Source organism: Sinocyclocheilus anshuiensis, unplaced genomic scaffold (genome assembly GCF_001515605.1).
Source record: "Sinocyclocheilus anshuiensis isolate Anshui unplaced genomic scaffold, SAMN03320099.WGS_v1.1 scaffold1114, whole genome shotgun sequence".
NCBI classification, from domain to species: domain Eukaryota; kingdom Metazoa; phylum Chordata; class Actinopteri; order Cypriniformes; family Cyprinidae; genus Sinocyclocheilus; species Sinocyclocheilus anshuiensis.
The window spans coordinates 1907172-1926330 of NW_015540838.1; the positions used below are offsets into that span (position 1 = coordinate 1907172).

At 37.5% G+C, this 19159-nt stretch overlaps 1 protein-coding gene across 2 annotated transcripts in view; it reads left to right on the top strand.

Moving 5' to 3' along the window:
• Positions 1-996: 996 nt before the first annotated feature.
• The window catches only part of LOC107687423 (protein polyglycylase TTLL10-like), a 21816-nt gene continuing 3653 nt past the window's right edge, over positions 997-19159 (top strand). The window contains exons 1-10 of one of the 2 annotated variants that reach the window (XM_016484766.1): positions 997-1031; positions 13674-13992; positions 14942-15041; positions 15334-15452; positions 15550-15670; positions 15802-15878; positions 17317-17503; positions 18103-18274; positions 18369-18509; positions 18952-19068. In XM_016484766.1, the coding sequence (XP_016340252.1) occupies positions 1023-1031; positions 13674-13992; positions 14942-15041; positions 15334-15452; positions 15550-15670; positions 15802-15878; positions 17317-17503; positions 18103-18274; positions 18369-18509; positions 18952-19068 (1362 nt within the window). In that variant the 5' untranslated portion in view covers positions 997-1022. Of the gene's footprint in view, positions 1032-13673; positions 13993-14941; positions 15042-15191; positions 15453-15549; positions 15671-15801; positions 15879-17316; positions 17504-18102; positions 18275-18368; positions 18510-18951; positions 19069-19159 lie in introns of those variants that run through there. The other variant, XM_016484767.1, reaches the window with a different exon arrangement.

A 19159-nucleotide genomic window follows, 5' to 3' on the forward strand; every position in this document is an offset into this window, starting at 1 on the left:
AAAATCCCCACAAGAAAATAGTTCCCAAAAATCATATTTCTCCTAGAGAAAATGCTAAATGCTATGAATTCTCACAACAATGGGACAATTTTTGCCCATTAGGATATCTTCTTCTGACTTTCATTGACATTTGTCAGACATAGGATTAGTATCAAGTCAGTCTGCATTGTTTAAACGAATCCAGCTATTACACTGGGCCCCAGCGTGTATCGTCGGGCCCACAAGCCTGCAGCAGACAGTGGATTAGAGCAGATGCCTCAAGGCCTGATGATACATAGCCACAACCCTGAGTGTACCTGTGTCCCCTCAGCTCATAATGTCTAACTCACTGTTAGTATGTTTTATATGATTGAGGTTACAGTTCAGATGGGTGTGGGAATACGAAAAAGGGCAAAGGGCAGTTGCTTCTTAGTTTTACTTCTGTGGTTGTACAGGCCGTGTTTTCTTAAATGTAATTTCTCCCGTATTCTGATAACAGGTGAGTCTGTTTTAGAATAGACATGAATGACTATTTCTGTTGAAATAGGAAAAGAAGGTGCAATCACGCAAAGCTGGAGATGACATCATAAACACAAAGCAGGTTGGGCGGGGGCAGGTGGTTGGAGAAGGCTCTCTGGGGCGGGACTGACCTATCATGGAGTTTAGGACACACCTGCAAGCGCTAAAGGCTAAGGAGATTGGCTGAGGCATGAAAATCACACCTGTGGGGGTGGAGGGGGCCTGTTACATGTAAAGCAAGCTCTTTACAAATTCTGTCTCTCTTCTCAAAGAGGTTAAACAGGTAGCATCACCTCAAGCTCCCGGCGAAGAGCGCCTTTGTGGAGACAAAGACTCACCTGCTCTACGCCCAGTGTCGTGTTGGGAATCCGATTTCCCTTCTAAAGATGGTCACCTTCCTGGCTTTCGGGTTGCAAAAATCTTAAGGGCGTCGTTCAGCCGAAAAGAGAAGAGAAGGATGTGCTTGTCAAGCGGCGTAACTGACGCAGTGTGGTGTGTCTGGTATCTAGTGGATCAGTTGGAGGATGGAACGGGTAACTCTTTTTCAACTAAAACTTTTCATATCTTTTTGTATTGTGTGGTTTGCTTGAGTTTGCGCTCGTTGTCCCCACCCTTAGTTATGTTCTTGTTTGCTAACAGACCATGTCATGGTAGCCACACAGTGGTATTTACAATTTGTACAGTTCAAAGTAAAGAACTCATAAGTGACATAGAACATGGATGTTTTTTGAAGTTGGTTAGGGCTCTGATAATCTGTATCAAATTCCAATCCGTTTAAACGGAAAGAAAAAGAGAACACAATAGACACAAACTGTCATTCCTTGACTGGATAGACCAGTTTGGGCAGGTAGAGGCAAACCGCCAGACTTGTCAAAGGGGATAAAGAGGGGGCTTCGGAGACCTCTCTACTTTTGTTGAAAATAGAGCTTTAGAAGGACGCTCGCTAATATCTAATGACTGACAGAAAAGGCCTTTGTTGATAAAGAAAGGGGTTGTGAGTTATTTCTAATTATTAAACATATTTTCATATTTTTGAAAGCTTTTCATAGTGTTAAAATACTGAAAAACAACAGCATTTAGTTTGTATTTTCCTTATTCTATAAGCATATAAAGATTAATTGCATTTGCTTTCCTGATTGCTTGTAGTAAAACTTATCTTTGTGTGTCTTTTTGGCATGATTTCAGAGGAAGCGAGACGATGATTGCTGTTTTGTCGGCTTCTGATGCGGAACACAAACAAGTGTCTATTAGCTTATATGCGCTAAGCTGTCGTCTGCTCTTTTATCCTTCTTTTTTGATAGTCACGATCGCTGCTTTAGATTAATACTAACTCCTCTTGTAGTGACACCGTCTTGATATCGCTTCGAAAGGCAGGCTTATGTCATCCAGTCATTTCATTATTGCTGATAAATGCATTGTAAAAGAGCTTGTCTGCAGTGGAAAGAAAATGTCGGCTAGGCAACACAATGGATGCACAGTGAGGTGGAGGGTTTTGATTGGTGGGTGGAGGAAAATTAGTCTGTTTCATTCCCTCATCTGAATGAGTCATTTGTCACAGTTCTATAACCCAGCTGAAGCATTATGAGAGTTGAGCTCTCCCCGGGACAATGTGGAAAGGTAACAGATCTCCACGTTTGGAGGCTGATGAAGCCTTTATCACAGAGCCGTTAGTGCTGGAAGCGACCAGTGGTTCATGCAGTAGTGTTTGTTCCTTCGTGTGAGGGAAGAAAATGGCGTATTAATTACTGTGCATGGGTGAGAGGTCACGGAAGTCCGGCACATTGAACTTGTGTACTTAAGAGCAGCAATCTGCCTCGGTGCACATTAAGCATGTTCATGGGACGCCATCTATAAGCAGGTGTGCATTTTTAGACATTTTTGAAAATGTCAGATGAGATTTTTTTAGACTTTTTAGAAGATTATTAAGAAAAGATGTTTAACATCATTTAAAAAATATAGATGTTTAGCATAATTATGCTGAAAGATTGAAAGGAGTTCTCTGGAAATTATGGAAAAATACCACATATGCAAATAACTCGTATCCACTTCCTATTCCCATCAGGAAAAATTATTTTGAGCAAGGAAATATACTAGTTTTGCATGATCTCAGGGAGTTTTTAAACTCAGAAACCTTGGAATATATCGAATTATTTCTGTCTTTGCATGCATATAGTAGGAAACAACACATCCATTTAAACCTGAAGCGCAATTAGAGTCATCGGAGCGAGACCCGCCTTTAAGTAAGGTTTAGGGTTTCCTTGTCTTTGTTCTTCACAAACTATTGATTAAAGCCAAGCCTAGTTTACCCCTCAGGTTGTCCATTTCAGCATGGAGTCACATTCCAACCAGGAGGGCAGGGTTACCTGATCACACCTCACTCTCAACTCTGAGACCCGTGCAGACAGCCAGGAAAGGTTAAACCTGCACCTGACGGCAGCTGAAATGTGAGGGAAAGAGAGAGGAAAAACAGAACAGGGGAGACCTATTCTCACAGACGGACTTTGACCATAGACGAGAACCCTCAAGTATGTGCTTAAAACGTTTTCTTCTTCTGACTTATTCTTTTTTCCCTCTCTCTCTCTTCTTCTCTTCCTCTCTTTCTTTCTTTCTTTCTCAGAAGGCCTGCTGCACTGGTTTATAATGCTGATGATTAACCAAATAGAGGCTGCGGTCTGGGAGAGCAGGTCTGCTTGAGCTTTTCATTTCATGGGTCCTGACTGAGCAAGAGGAAGCTGAAGCCTTTTCAGGCACTTGCTGGAAATTTGAGATTTTTACCCCCTTACTTTTTTTTGTTACTTTACCAGGGTCCCTTTCATGACGGTAAGGTTACAGGCACTCTCTCTCTCTCTCTCTCTACCCTTACGTTTCCCTCCCATTCTCTCTACTTCTGCTCCCTTTAACGCTCTCCTCCTTTCTCATTTTCTCACAATATCTATAAATTCAGTTCTTTGTCACACTTTTTTGCTTTGTAGAAAAAGTTTTGAAGAATTTGCTTGATTTTGAGTTTGTTTTCCCATTTTAACTGTTACAATTGGGCATTTGAAAAGTAAAATCACAACAATGACTACTATGCAGTACTTTGTAGGTCTAATCTAGCAATAAAATCTGATCAGTAGTTCATTTTACCACCTCTCCACTCTCTTTACACTCTCTCCAATATTTAGCTGTTATGCTAACATTTGTGAAGAAACATTCAACTATCAGTATGCTAAAGATGGAGTTTATACAGACGTTACTCAGTAAACAGGAAGTATCTAGATCGACCTTCTCAATGCCGAATCCGGTGACAGGTCAGTCCGGAACAACATTCCTGCACGCTGTTATCACTACATAGTGCGTCAACTAACATTAGCATCCGTCAACCCTTCCCACACTCACAGTAATACTGTTTCTCTCACGTTTAATAAGACAACTGGTGTTTTTGGTATGTATCATGCACTGTGAGGATGAGTGAATCTTTCAGCGCCACCCAGCAAGGCCCTTGTTGCTTTCAGCGCCAAGGGGTTGGGTTTGGGGGCCACTGTTTAGCAGAAATGCGTATTTTGTTCCCTCAACATTATATTGTTAAAGCGAACAGCCCTCCCAGCCTGGCCATGATATCAAATCAGACCAGTCAGAACAGGTTTGGGCAATTATTAACTGTCTCAGTGGCCCACTCTGCGCCTCAGCTGCAGTTTTCAGATGAACAAAGCCATGTGCAGTACTAGCTCTACCTGTTTTTAAGCAAAGCAGGATATTTTGCTGGCATACCCTTTGTCTGGGACAGTTGAGTCAGAGCTGTTATCAAGAACTGTTGTAGTTTCTATGGTTGACTCCCCAAATAGTGCCATCCAACTTTAAACAAAGGAACTGGTAGCTTATAGTTCTGTTAGTAGAATGTTTCAGCAATGTTTTGGTGCTGATTTGGTGTGGCATTTGATATATTTCACCAGACTGAGATTTTTTTCTGCTTATTAAGATTGATTTGGGTAGTCTTCTCCATCTTACGAGGCAGCATTGGATTTCATTATTTTCTCTAATACTGCCTGGTAATGATGATGATGGCTGTCCGCTAACGTCAGATCCAGATCTTTCTGTATCAGTGTCCTGGAAATATTAACCCTCTCCGCTGGCACTTAGCAGTCATCTTACCGGACAGTGCTGGACTGTGTATCTGTTTTCTAACACTGTCTGGTAACGATGTTTGTTGGGTGACCTAGATGCTTCAAGGGTAAGTCCTCATGTTAGTTCACTCCAGTCACTCAAGTACAAATGTTATAATGCTAGTCTGCTTGCAACTTATTTTACATGTCCTCATATGTGACCCTGGACCACAAAACCAGTCTTAAGTAGCTTGGGTATATTTTTAGCAATAGCCAAAAAAACATTGTATGGGTTAAAATTATCTTTTTTCTTTTATGCCAAAAATCATTAGGATATTAAGTAAAGATCATGTTCCATGAAGATATTTTGTACATTTCCTACCGTAAATGTATCAAAACTTAATTTTTGATTAGTAATATGCATTGCTAAGAACTTCATTTGGACAACTTTAAAGGCGATTTTTTTCAGTATTTAGATTTTTTTGCACCCTCAGATTCCAGATTTTCAAATAGTATCTCGGCCAAATATTGTCCTATCCTAACAAACCATACATCAATGGAAAGCTTATTTATTCAGCTTTCAGATGTTTTATAAATCTCAATTTCAAAAAAATGGACCCTTATGACTGGTTTTGTGGTCCAGGGTCACATATGTGATATGACATGGGAATGACTCTACTGTTGTCGTGGCAGCAATTCTTATCGCTACTTTGATGTTTGACAGCATTTGTTTTGGCTTTGTTTCCACCGTTGGGATGAGAAAGCCACATCAGAGCATGTGTTTGTTTGACAGTAGGTAAATACTGTATGCGTAAGCCATGTTTCCACAGAAACCATAACGGCCTCTCTGCACTTCCTGGTGTAGTCTTGATCTACACTAACCTAGGATATACTTTTTGTACTGTGTGTTTTTACTCATGGGAAACAATTTGCATGTTGAAATTTAGAAAGCAATGTGGTAAAGTATCAGCAGTTAGAAAGTTCACAATCCTGAAATGTTGCTTTGGAAGAAAGCCTTTAGAAATGATCTAAGAAGAGACTCGAGGGGCTTTGTTTCATTCATGTCCGTGTTCCATTTTGTGTTTGAGACGTCTGAACCCCACCCAGCCTTAGTTAAAGAATACCAGTCGGTTGACTGTTAAACCAGACCTGCTGAAAGTTTCAAGGGTAAGTCCTCATGTTAGTTCACTCCAGTCACTCAAGTACAAATGTTATAATGCTAGTCTGCTTGCAACTTATTTTACATGTCCTCATATGTGACCCTGGACCACAAAACCAGTCTTAAGTAGCTTGGGTATATTTTTAGTAATAGCCAAAAAAACATTGTATGGGTTAAAATTATCTTTTTTCTTTTATGCCAAAAATCATTAGGATATTAAGTAAAGATCATGTTCCATGAAGATATTTTGTACATTTCCTACCGTAAATGTATCAAAACTTAATTTTTGATTAGTAATATGCATTGCTAAGAACTTCATTTGGACAACTTTAAAGGCGATTTTTTTCAGTATTTAGATTTTTTTGCACCCTCAGATTCCAGATTTTCAAATAGTATCTCGGCCAAATATTGTCCTATCCTAACAAACCATACATCAATGGAAAGCTTATTTATTCAGCTTTCAGATGTTTTATAAATCTCAATTTCAAAAAAATGGACCCTTATGACTGGTTTTGTGGTCCAGGGTCACATATGTGATATGACATGGGAATGACTCTACTGTTGTCGTGGCAGCAATTCTTATCGCTACTTTGATGTTTGACAGCATTTGTTTTGGCTTTGTTTCCACCGTTGGGATGAGAAAGCCACATCAGAGCATGTGTTTGTTTGACAATAGGTAAATACTGTATGCGTAAGCCATGTTTCCACAGAAACCATAACGGCCTCTCTGCACTTCCTGGTGTAGTCTTGATCTACACTAACCTAGGATATACTTTTTGTACTGTGTGTTTTTACTCATGGGAAACAATTTGCATGTTGAAATTTAGAAAGCAATGTGGTAAAGTATCAGCAGTTAGAAAGTTCACAATCCTGAAATGTTGCTTTGGAAGAAAGCCTTTAGAAATGATCTAAGAAGAGACTCGAGGGGCTTTGTTTCATTCATGTCCGTGTTCCATTTTGTGTTTGAGACGTCTGAACCCCACCCAGCCTTAGTTAAAGAATACCAGTCGGTTGACTGTTAAACCAGACCTGCTGAAAGTTTCCTCGTCCCCTCCCCCTCTTATGTTCAGTGTGGCTTTTGTGATAGCAGGTGAGCCGTGATTGGTCCAGCTCGTTTTACCTGCGTGGCACATCCTGCAACTGACACATGAGCTCAGCATAACCCTCCTGATAAAAATAGACATAATGACATCCTCAACTTCTCCTCTTCCCATTTTTCCCTCTCCGTCTTTTATCCCTGACTATATATTTTCTCACAGAAAATCATCTTGGCGAATGTCCATGTTAAACATGTCATTCAGCGGTAGATAACAGGTCTTTGACAGCATTTTTTTAGGAGCTTTACCTTGAGTAATTTGATTTATGTTACAGGAAATGGGAATTTGAACTATGATGTCCTTTATGCCACTTTTACATTTATGAAGGGAACAGAAAGTCCTGTTTTTCCTTCCCTTAAAACATGATGTGTGGGCAGAAGCAATGGTCGTAAAGTCATTGAGGCACTGAATGTTTGTTTAAGGTGGGTGAATTGACTCGCAAATACTGGACCACACCCATATTTGCTTGTCTGGGGTACTTTTTTTATTCTTCTCTTATGTATGAAATGGACTCGTTTGTCAATCACCATCCCCCTTTTTTGTGTTTTTATTGCCCGTATTTACATAACCACGCAATCTAGGCCTTTTGAAATCCTAGCAGGTCCATTTTCTGGCTGTGCTCAAACCTCAGCAATTGTTTGTTCTGAACAAAATTGTTTTATGGCATAAACCAAACTGAGCACTTTATCGCATGATTTTTAATTTGTGAGTTAACATCATTCCCTCTTTATCAGGTGTGAGGTCACAAAGCCAGGCCTGTTGATGGGCGTCTTACCAGGCATGGTTAGATCTAATAATTTGTGTCTAATACTGTCTGGTAATGCCGTCCATTACAAGCTAATGTCATCTTTTCACATCTCAACCCACTGAATGGTCCTCTTGAAAGAATAACTTCAGTGTGCTTGATAGAAGGATGTAGTAAATGTTATTTTCCTATCAATATATGCAAATTAAGCTCCTGTCATGGTAACTTTTATCAAGAAACGTGTCGTTAGGATGCAAACCTGAGCTATAACTCCCAACAGGCTTCACATATGTTGTTAATGGGCGATATATTTATATGTATATACTGTAAGTAATTTTATAAGAAACTGTGAATCCTGCACTGGAAGACTGATATTTTGCAATTCTCTTCCATGTGTTATGAGTCAAAGTTTCTGCAATAAACCTGCAAGAAAAGTAATTTGGCCTTGGCAAGAAAAATCATCTGGGACATGCACTTGTGTGTATATTTGATGTTTTTGCTCACTGCGTTTTGTTTCAAGGAATTACATCATAATTCTTCTGATATATACTGCAAACAGTCTGTTGATGTAGGCTACTACAGCTAATAAACGGTGTGTAAAAAGCTAGATCAGAAATGGGCATGATAAAAGGATTTTTGTCACTTGCTGATTACCCAACACAACCATCCTCCAGTGTTACCATGGTAACTAAATTCCATATGGAAAAAAAGCCCACAGTGTTCACTCTGTAACAGTATGTTGACTAGTTTCTTTCCAACTAACTGCTGATTTGCAAATATGTGGATTGAAGCTACGAAAGTGAATATAACATCAATTGTAGTGTGTTGAAAGGTACAGAAATAATGCAAACACTTGAGACTTTAATTGAGTGTGTCTGAGACATTTCTTTCGATTGTATCAGGTCAGTCAGGCATGTTTTCAGCGATCAGGTAAGGTGTATGTTAATGGCTGTCAGTAAATCTGGGTCTGGCTCTTCTACTGGCCTGGTCATTGTGTTCATGTGACTCGTCAGTGGGTCGACCGGAATGCCTGGCCTCAGAGCAAAGCAAGATCCAGTTACATGTGAACAGAGTGCCTTTTTAACTACCTCAATTTGCCCTGTTCTGCAAGGACCTCATTGTGTTGCTGTGGAAAGCACACTGCCAATGAGGCCCCTGTCGTAGTGAGGTGCAAGGACAGCAGGACAATGATACGTAAAATAGCTTTTTACCTTTATGCACCTATGTACTCAAACACAAACTGCTGTGAATGGTCATATGAATGAATCATTTGAAGTTTGAATGTAAAATGACACAATGGCTCAATAAAGTTCTGATACAAAACCAACACAATGGCCCTTTATTTGCCATTTCTGTTATCTCTGAAATAGTCTGTCACAGAGGGTTTTGTCTGCTGCTATAATGCAGCATTTAGCACCCAACTTTAAACTATGACATGGAAGGACCTTTAAATCTCTTTTGTTATCGGTTAGAGTAGTAGTATAGCAACTAAAAATAACCATGTTCAGAATTACAAAGGACCTTTTGTTCATTATCTGAATGTACATTTCTAATGTTTTGGAAAGAAGTCTCTTATGCTCGCCATTTATTTGATAAAAAATACAGTTAAAACAGTAATACAGTGAAATAATATTACAATTTACCATACAAAAAACATTTTGTATTTGTGTATATATTTTAAAATGTACTTTATTCGTCTGATGGCAAAGCTGAATTTTCAGCTTAGTACAGTCTTCAGTTTCATATGATCCTTCAGAAATCATTCTAATATTCTGATTTGATGCTCAAGAAACTTTTCTTAATATTATCAATGTTGAATAAATAATTTAAGTGAAGATACTGTCACTTTTGGTCAAGTCAATGCATCTGTTGTATGTATATATATATATACAGTGGGTACGGAAAGTATTCAGACCCCCTTAAATTTTTCACTCTTTGGCAAATTTCTAGAGTAATCACATTTTTGTGAAAAGTCACATGGCTTCAGGGTGAGATCCTATTTTAAATCCATAATTATAATTTAATGTTAATAGTTGAGATACACCCAGACAGGATCTTAAATGCTGCCAAGCACTCAGGTGACTCATTCAATTAGAAACATTTCTTAGCAGTAGCAAAGGTGTTTCCCAGGTGTTTTCCTATCATGCTAGTGTAAGCTACACTTACAGTACCGTTACTTCTATAATCCAGTACATCAGCATTATAATAGAAACTATTTATCCAGTTAATGGTAATTGGATAATCAAGCGAAGAATTGTGAATCTATTAAAGTTTGTTTGCCATTAAAATAAAAATTAGGTAAATTATAAAACAAAATGTTTATGAGCATTAGATTGAGTTAAACAAGTATGCAGAAGTTCAAGTGAAGACAGCAGGAGAGCCTGCCATCGTGTGACATCACAAAAGAATTCCGCATTGCTAGAAACACAGTGGAGAATTCCAGCACCGGTCTGTGCTTGCTCAGATGTAGTCAAACTAGATTCCAACCAACAAGGGTGATGTTAACCTAGGATTGCTAATGAAGTGGAACGGGCCTGTCAGGATGAACACGTGTTTAAACGGCTGTGACATAGCTTTAAGGTGGATAAGTAGTCATACTGATAGGGAACTCCCAGATTAGTTTGCAAAGGGTTCTTATCACAACTCCTAACCACATATTCTCGATTATTAAGAACGTTCTGTGTTCTGCGATAGCAAACACTTTAAGAAAAGCCTTAGTGATAATTATACTTTTTTGTTTTTAATCTGTATTTGAATTTTGTTCCTGTGCATTTTAAGATTAAATTTTGAAAGGGCCTTGTGTTCCTTATTTCATTAATGCTCCTCATTGTACAAAATAACCATGTCACCCCTCATTTACTTCAGTAATACACCAGTTAATCAAGTTCTGGTGACTGAGAAACAAGTAATTGCTGGCATAGCATGATGATAATAAGATGACATCACTCTTTCCCCAACTGTTGAGGGCATAAAAATGCATTGCTTTTCCTGTCCACTCCTCCACACTCCATTGTGTCTCAAAGCTATGGTGAGTTTTAGAAGTCAAAAAAAAATATTTAAAAAGTGCTCATTGGTTTACTGTATACGTAAATGGTTCAGTATTTCCTGGTTGGTGGCAATGATGAGGAATGGGTCAGTCCTCCAAAAACAAATATACAGTGTCTGTGTCTGTGTCTGTGTCTGTGTCTGTGTCTGTGTCTGTCTCTCTCTCTCTCTCTCTCTCTCTCTCTCTCACACTCATAAGCAGATGGTGCGCCAGGGGAGTTACATGGCTGTAAAACAAACCTGTTTTTGTGTCCACCTACACAGCACTCTGTACACAGCGTCGATCAGATTGCAGTCTACTGGCAAGGTGTGGCTGAAACCAGTACATACATCACATTTAGAAAGAATGATCATTTCTATATTTTTATAAAAGCTCCCGAACAAAAAACATTATTATATTTTTTATGACATACACGGAGCTAAACTCTTGAGACGAGACTGACAGATAAAATATGTTACTAAATAAATACACGATTGTGATAGTGAATAAGAAGTTGACGTCTGATTTCTTCAAGCGGTCATATTTACCATGTTTACTATGGTAACGTTAGCGTGCATAGTCTTTTGCATCGCTTATAAAAAATTTCTGCCTTGTATGTTGATCATAATATACATCGGATCAAGTTATTTCAAACACTCGCTGCTGTCTGAAAGTGAGATTTGAACTAAACTTATTTTAAAACTCTTTAATACTGGTGTTATAGCTGTTAACTTTATGAAATGATCCGCGGCGCTGACGCTCTCCAGACGCGGAGAAACTCCGCCTTTGTTCATAACCACTCCTCTAGCCCCAGCTGGCCCGCTTTGGCCCAGGGCCATTGGCCCCGAGGAAGCACCGATGAGGCACGATCAAGCCCCGGAAGTGACAGTGGAAACGCGACTGGCCCTGGCACGCACTAGCACGCCCGCTTTTGGCCCGACAGTGGAAACGCGGCTAAGAGCTTGTGACCTCAAGTAAAAGACAATCACAAACATATTCACGTGATACAAGATGTAATGTTTTTTTTCTTTCTTTACTTTATACAATTAAATTGTTTGTATAAGTTTATAAACATTAGGAAATTAACTGAAATTAAAAAGAACATTTTTATTCATTGACCCTCATAATATAGCTTAGAAAGGCTTGCACAGGCAAACACCACTCACATTTTCAGGCGATTTCAAATATGTATTTATCACCTGCTTTTTATGAGTGAGTACGTATTCTGCTAATAAGTATAACTATTTCTTGAAATGGGTGGTGTAAAATCAGTTCTTTTGCTCCATGAATTCCTAATCACACTGGATTAATTCTACCCATTGAGCAAGACCTAGATGAAATTTTTGGGACTGTGGGGGGAGTGTCAGGAGTGGGATTACAGTTAACTGCCACTGGTGTCTGGGTGTGTCTTCCAGAGTCAGTTGTTATAAAGAGCAGTAATTTTCACACTTTCTGGGAGACACCCTGAAATTTAGAATATGTGGGAAATGACTAGCACCTCTGGATATAAAACATATATAGAATAAATCTCGATCTGCATTTGCAGGACCTGAATGTATACAGGTTCACATCTCTGTCCTCACTGCAAAATGTGGAAATCAAAATCTAACTTTAACCTGGAAGCATACCGAAATTTTTTGAATTATGAAACAAAGAAAGTAATATTTCATATTCTTCACTTTTTCCAGGTCTGTGTAAATTTGTGAAGTTGATCGTGACATTCTAACACTCATTTATTATGCCGATAATATGTTTCTAATGTAAAAACTGTATTAAATGAGAAAAAAAGTTCATAGAATCATTACATCACCATGTGGAAATACAGATTGAATCCTTGTCTTTAGGAGTCTCATGCAACACAATATTGTTAACACAATTAGAATGCGAATATGAAGGTCTGTTTAGCGTCTATCTTTCTAGAGTAATTGCATAGAGACAGGTGTGTTTGGGTTTGATATTTATTAAGGGTTTGCTCTTTGTTTGATGTTTTACCTTTGTGCTTTGCTCATGATGACACAATCCTAAAAAAAAAAAAAGAGATAAATAGGCAAGAAATTAAACCCATTGACTCTGAATTTTAAATAGGGCATTCATCCATTTTGAAATTAGGATATTTAATGCTATAGAACAAAATAAGAAAAGAAGAACCAGTAAGGATGAGTGTGTTTTGTTTGAACCAACAATAGATCTAATTCCCCCATGGCTAGTATGTTTTACACCTAATTGAACACAATAGCTTAAGAGAGATAAAACAAACGGTATCAGTGCAGACAATTCATTGTGCTTGAAAATGCATTCTCACATTACTATAATGCCAAAACAGTGATCTAGGACAATTAATAATGGATGGTGTTAGGTTGCAAACACTGCGAATCATTTCCTGGAGTGATTATGTTGTTCTGAGATTCTAGCCTGTAGTAGCTGTTGCTAAGACACCCATTTCCTAGGTAACAAGTAATTGTTTACATTGGCCTGGCTAGTTTGGTCAGCATTGAGTTAGCATGCTCCAAAAGTCTTTTGAGTACATGGACTGAACAAACAATGTTAGACTGATATATCATACAAACACCAACAGTATAGTTGTTCCCAGAGGAGACAGGAACTTGTAAAAAGAGGAAAGGAAGAAAAAAAAAACATTTTGTGATCTCCAAAATCAGTGTAAGTTCATTAAAAATTGTATTTACTACATTCAAAGTAGCTGCTAAGCTAATATATAATTGCTGAAATATATAAACTTTTTCTTGGTTAAATAGTATCTAATGTGTCTTAAAAGTATATGATGTCTTTAATTATGCATTTTAAATATGTATTAATGATTAAAAAACATTTTACCATGATATCAATGTATTGTTTTGGTAAATTAAGCTCAAAGCATTTTTTGATACTGCAGTTTCAAGGTTATTTTCTCAAGCAACTCCTCTGTTTTATTCCAGGGACCACATTAAATAACTCACCAAGCTGAAACGTAGCCAGGCATATCTGATGTTGGTTTTTTTCTGGATCACTGGCTCTCCAGAGGTCAGTCGGGCAGTGCTGGTGGAAAATCCTTTTTTTTTTTTCTCCGTAGATCTGGACCGGTTGGAGGGGTGTGACTGTGATGTCATGTGAGAGCTGGGTTGAGCCCCGTCAGCACGGAGAAGAGCCAGGTGCTGGACAGAGACAGGACACACAGCATGTCCTTGGAGACTCACAGCAGACGATGGACGACCAGGGCCAATCAGACGAGAAGGAGAAGGGCAGCCCGCTGAATGCTGGGGTCGAGTTTGTGGTGCTGCAACATGGGAATGAAGCTGAAATGCAGATGGAGAAGAACAAGGAGACACGAAGGAGAAGGCTGGTCACTCAGAAGATTCACAGAGTAAAACATACAGATGGAGCCCTGCCAGGTGTGTAAGAGTATTTGTGTTGTTGTAGATGAGGAGACACTCGTGGATTCTGTACTGTACTTTACTAGTCAATGCACTGTTAGCATAGAGAACATGAGAAATGCAAAGCAATGAGAAAATGCTGTCCATTTATTAGGGGATACAGTGAGTAGTATTTGACTGATCTCAACATGGCTGCCCCCATGAGGCAAAAAGCTCCATGTAAAAGTTTGTATTAGGCTACTGATTTGACAATGAATATTTTGAGTATTATTTATTTATTTATATCTACAACTTGTTTAATAAGGGAAAGATTACTGAGTGCACCCATAAAACAATGTAACCTGTAACTTAATGTAAACAACAACCGCAATAATAATAAATAAAATAAATTCTGCTTGTAAAATAGATTTTATGTTTGAAATTAATGTTTACAATTATTTTAGTTTTGAAATTATTATTATTATTATTATTATTATGTTTGTAAAATATCTTGCGTTTAAAAAAATTGTAAAAAGTAATGATGCTTCTGGTTAATAATTTACATAAAAACAATTGTCACTAAATTTAATATACTGTAGTATTGGTAGTACTGATATGTTTTAAAACTAAAATGCCACAGTAATTGTCAAATTACTTATTTAATCAGTATTGACTGTATTGGCTCAGTGCCATCGAACAAACTAGTCATCATGATACAGGGTTAAGTGTAGTCAGGCGTGCATTCATGGGTCAGGAAGAGGAGGTGAGATTAATTAAACACCTTCTCGGATCAGGTGTCTCCCACTACTGCAACTTTGATCGCCCCAGCCGACACACGTTACAGTATTCGCGATTTTTACAAGGACAGTTACCAATTTTCCATCCAATATTTGTCTCAATATATAATGAAAAATACAGTCCATGTATTATTTTAGGTGATTATTTTTAAGTGAAGTTTACTTTGTATATCTTGTGTGTACAGGATCAGTGAGTGTCTCATTTGTTGAGAGGGACAGAGACAAGCGGCCTGAAGATCCAAGGGGCCCTGGACCCTTCTTCTACTTTGGGGGGAGCAATGGGGCCTCCATGTGAGTGAAGAAAAAAAACTTTGACCAAGGTGTTTGGGGTGGGATATAGTTGATAGATATTTGTTTTTAACAGTGATTTTTCTATGTTGTTTTAAAGTATATGATTAAAGTATATGACACTGCTGTTTTGGTGTTTGTCTTGGTCTTTAGTCTGCAAGAGGTCCATGAGAGGAGCATGAGATGAATAAATAAATATTACAACAAAGATTTGCCACTTTTTGATAATTTATCAAACCATTTTTTAAAACCTTTCAAACATGACACAGATATCTTGGTCTGATCTGATATTTAGAGTTGTGTCATATTGTGAGAGTCGAGGCTGGCAGCGCATATGTGACAAGACCAGGACGGACTACAAGCTGAAGTGGTGTGAAACTAAATCACCTGCTGCCTACTACAGCTTCAGAGCAGGTGATCTGTTTTTATGTCATGTCAGGTTCACAGCAATCATGAAAAAAGTTTATTACCATTCACATATTACCATTTATTACTGTTTATTTTCATACAGGTGGCCAGTTGATTTACCAGATACCCAATAATAAGGTCCTGACCACTAAGATAGGTCTTCTGAACAGCCTAAGGGAGTATGACAGAGTCAGCAGCAAGGTCAACTATGGACGTGGAAACAGGTTATAAATGGAAAAACTTTTTGATAGTACCAGAGTAACATAACAAAATATGTAGGCACTGCAATATTCTTCTCCTTCTTATTTTTATTTAATTACTCCATCTACATACAAAATTTGTTTACATGTTGCAGGAGGATGAGGCTGGAGGACTTTTTTCCTGTCACTTTTCGTATGGATATGAAAGATGAGAGAGAGGCTTTCTTTAATGGTACGACTATACGGATAGATACAGATACCATTCAAAAGTTTGGGGTCCCTAAGATTATTTTAAGATTTTGACTGTGGTCTCTTACTCACTGTTGTTAGATTTTGTTTGGCTGAGCATTGGTTTGGGTGGCTCGCCAATGTACTAGATATCTCTAATACATAAAATAGAGTTCTTGTGGGGAGAAGAATTTACTGAAGGTAGCAGTGTAGCAGTTTTTCAGCAGTGATGTTAGCATGTCATCCTTCAAACAATCTTAACCCAAGGTACTGTCTGTGAGACCAGACCTTTATACCTGGTAACAAATGTGCTACAAACAATACGATAACACCCCACGGAGAGCCAATGATAGTGTAACCTCATGATGACCTGATAGGACCTCTCCCATGGAGAACCCATGATACACTGACCTGATGCTGACCTAAGAGGCTAATTATATGGGCCAAAAGGGTCACACTTTTGTAAACAAAAATACAGTCGACACAGTTGATTGCAAATACTCTGAGGCATTGTCACAATGTAAATGCATCTGACTAAAGATCACTGAAGTACAATTACAATTTACGACACGGTTTACAATTTGAAGTAACTGTTTTCTATTTTCATTCATTTTATATTTTAATAATTTATCGCTATGATGACAAAGCTGAATTTTCAGCAGCCATTACCCCAGTCTTCAATGTCACATGATATTGTTAATATTTTAATATTTTTGTTAAAACTGATTCATTGTTGTTGTTGTTTTTTCCAGTATTCTTTAATGAATATAAAGTTTAAAAGAACAGTATTTATTTAAAATAGGAGTATTTTATGAATGTAAGTATGAATTTCTTTATATACACTACCGTTGGGATCAGTCAAATTTTTAAATAAGTGTCTTATGTTCAAAATTGTGCATTTATTCAAAATAGAAATCTTTTGTAACAATAAACACTGCCTTTCAAAGGTTTGGGGTCAGTATGTTTTTGTTGTTGTTTAATAACTTAACTTTTATTTAGAAAAGATATGTTAAATTGATCACCTTTATTCATCAAATCCCGAAAAAAGTATCACTGGTTCCAAAAAAAAAAATAAAAATTGGGCAGCACAACTGTTTTCAGCATTGATAATAAATCATCATGTTAGAATGATTTCTGAGGAATCATGTGACACTGAAGACTGGAGTAATGGCTACTAAAAATTCAGCTTTACCAACACAGGAATAAATTATATTTTAAAGTATATTAAAATAGAAAACTGTTATTTTAATTTGTAATAATATTTCACAATATTACTGTTTGTACTGTATTTTTAATCAAATAAACACAGCCTTGAGAGACTTCTTAAAAAAAACTCTTGCTGATCCCAAACTTTTGAACTGTAGTGTATATATATAAATTCCTAACTTTGGAAATAAACACAGTACTGCATCTAATGAATACAAAATTGGTGTGGCCTTTAGGAATATGCGATGATAAATCCAGCATGTGGATCTGCAAACCCACAGGCCTTAACCAAGGCCGTGGTATTTTTCTACTGCGGACACCAGAAGACATCACAGCATTCAGAGAACGACTGCAGAACACAATAGAGCAGCAGTCCAACAGGAAGTCACTTTTCAATTTGCCACAAGCTCGGATTGTTCAACAGTGAGTAAAGCTGACCATTTCAAAAGGTCACATGCTCTAATTATATGTAATCATTCTGTGAATCATGGCTGCAGCGTCCAATAATCCTGCCGAATCCATGGCCAACGACACAGGCATCAATCAAAAAGATCTTGATGTCCACATTCTAAACTTTTCATTCAGAAATCAGTCAGCATTACAAAATACAGTGGCTGTACCACAGAGTAAGTTAACAAGCTGCTGGTCTGCAGGGAGGCAGCGTTCAGGTCATGGGCTAGTTTCTGTCATGCTAGCGAGGCAAAACTGCAAAGATTTCTCTTTTATTATTGAGGATGTTAGAACAGCATGGCAACCAATTCACTGAAATCTGCAGCAATATTAAAGAGTGTACAAAATTAACGCAACAATTTGTAAATAAATATTTAAAAATACTAGTTAAATTAATACTAATTAAATAATTTAACATTATATATTAAATTAATATATTAATAAAGAATAATATATTTAATGTTATTTATTAAATAATACAAAATGCCTGATACATATTCACATATGATACAAAAAAAAACATATTTAATCAGTACTAATGATTTTTTCTATTCTTTTCTGATTCTTTTGAGGTACATCCAGAACCCTTTGCTACTAAAAGGACGGAAATTTGATGTGCGGTCATACTTTCTAATTGCTTCCACTTCGCCATACATGGTGTTTTTTCGCCATGGTTACATCCGATTGACATGTAACCTTTATGACCCAAACTCTGACAATATAACAGCCCACCTGACCAATCAAGTAAGATAATGTGTATTTTAAACCTTCATTAATATTAATATGTATATTGCTTGCATTCAGGTTGTAAGATACTACAATTTCGACTTTGTTTCAGTACATGCAGAAGAAAAATCCTCTCTACAGCCTGCTAAAAGAGGAAACCGTTTGGTCCATGGAGTGCTTCAATATATACATTAATGAGACTTACATGCTGCCAAAGTGTCTGCCTAAAGATTGGGCTCTGGGTCCTTTTGCAGTGAGTTTGATAATTATTCACAAATCAACAGAGCAATATGCTCAAATCAGTTTTATAGTTTTATATAAGTTGTTATTAAGAATAATTAACTGATAATATATGTTAATCTTAATGTATCTTTAAAGTAATCATGTATCTTTTAAAGTAATGCCTGCATGTAGATTTATTCAAATTGCTTGAAAGGATGCAGATATACCATTGTCATGGTAACAACGGTTTTGGGAGTATATGAAATATTAAAAGAGAATCAGATACATTGAGAAAGATGAAACCAAATAGTAAAATAAAAATGTGTAAAATTAAGGCCAGTATAATCTTGGAGCTCAAAACACAATAAAACATTTTGTCAGTCAAATATGAACTCTAAAACAGAGGAACAACATTTAATTTGAGTATTCAATAATTAAACTGCATCCTACCTGAATGTTTTGTTATTCTGCAGAAAAGGATGCAACATATTATCATGCAGTGCTTTCAAGCCGTCAAAGCCAAGCTGGACTGCAAACTTGGTTACTTTGACCTAATTGGTTGTGACTTCTTGATTGATGAGGATTTCAAGGTGAGACACAAAAGAGTGTTTATAGGGACTTCAGGGGGAATGGAAATTTGTGTGTGTGTGTGTGTGTGTGTATGTGTGTACCTGGTATTTA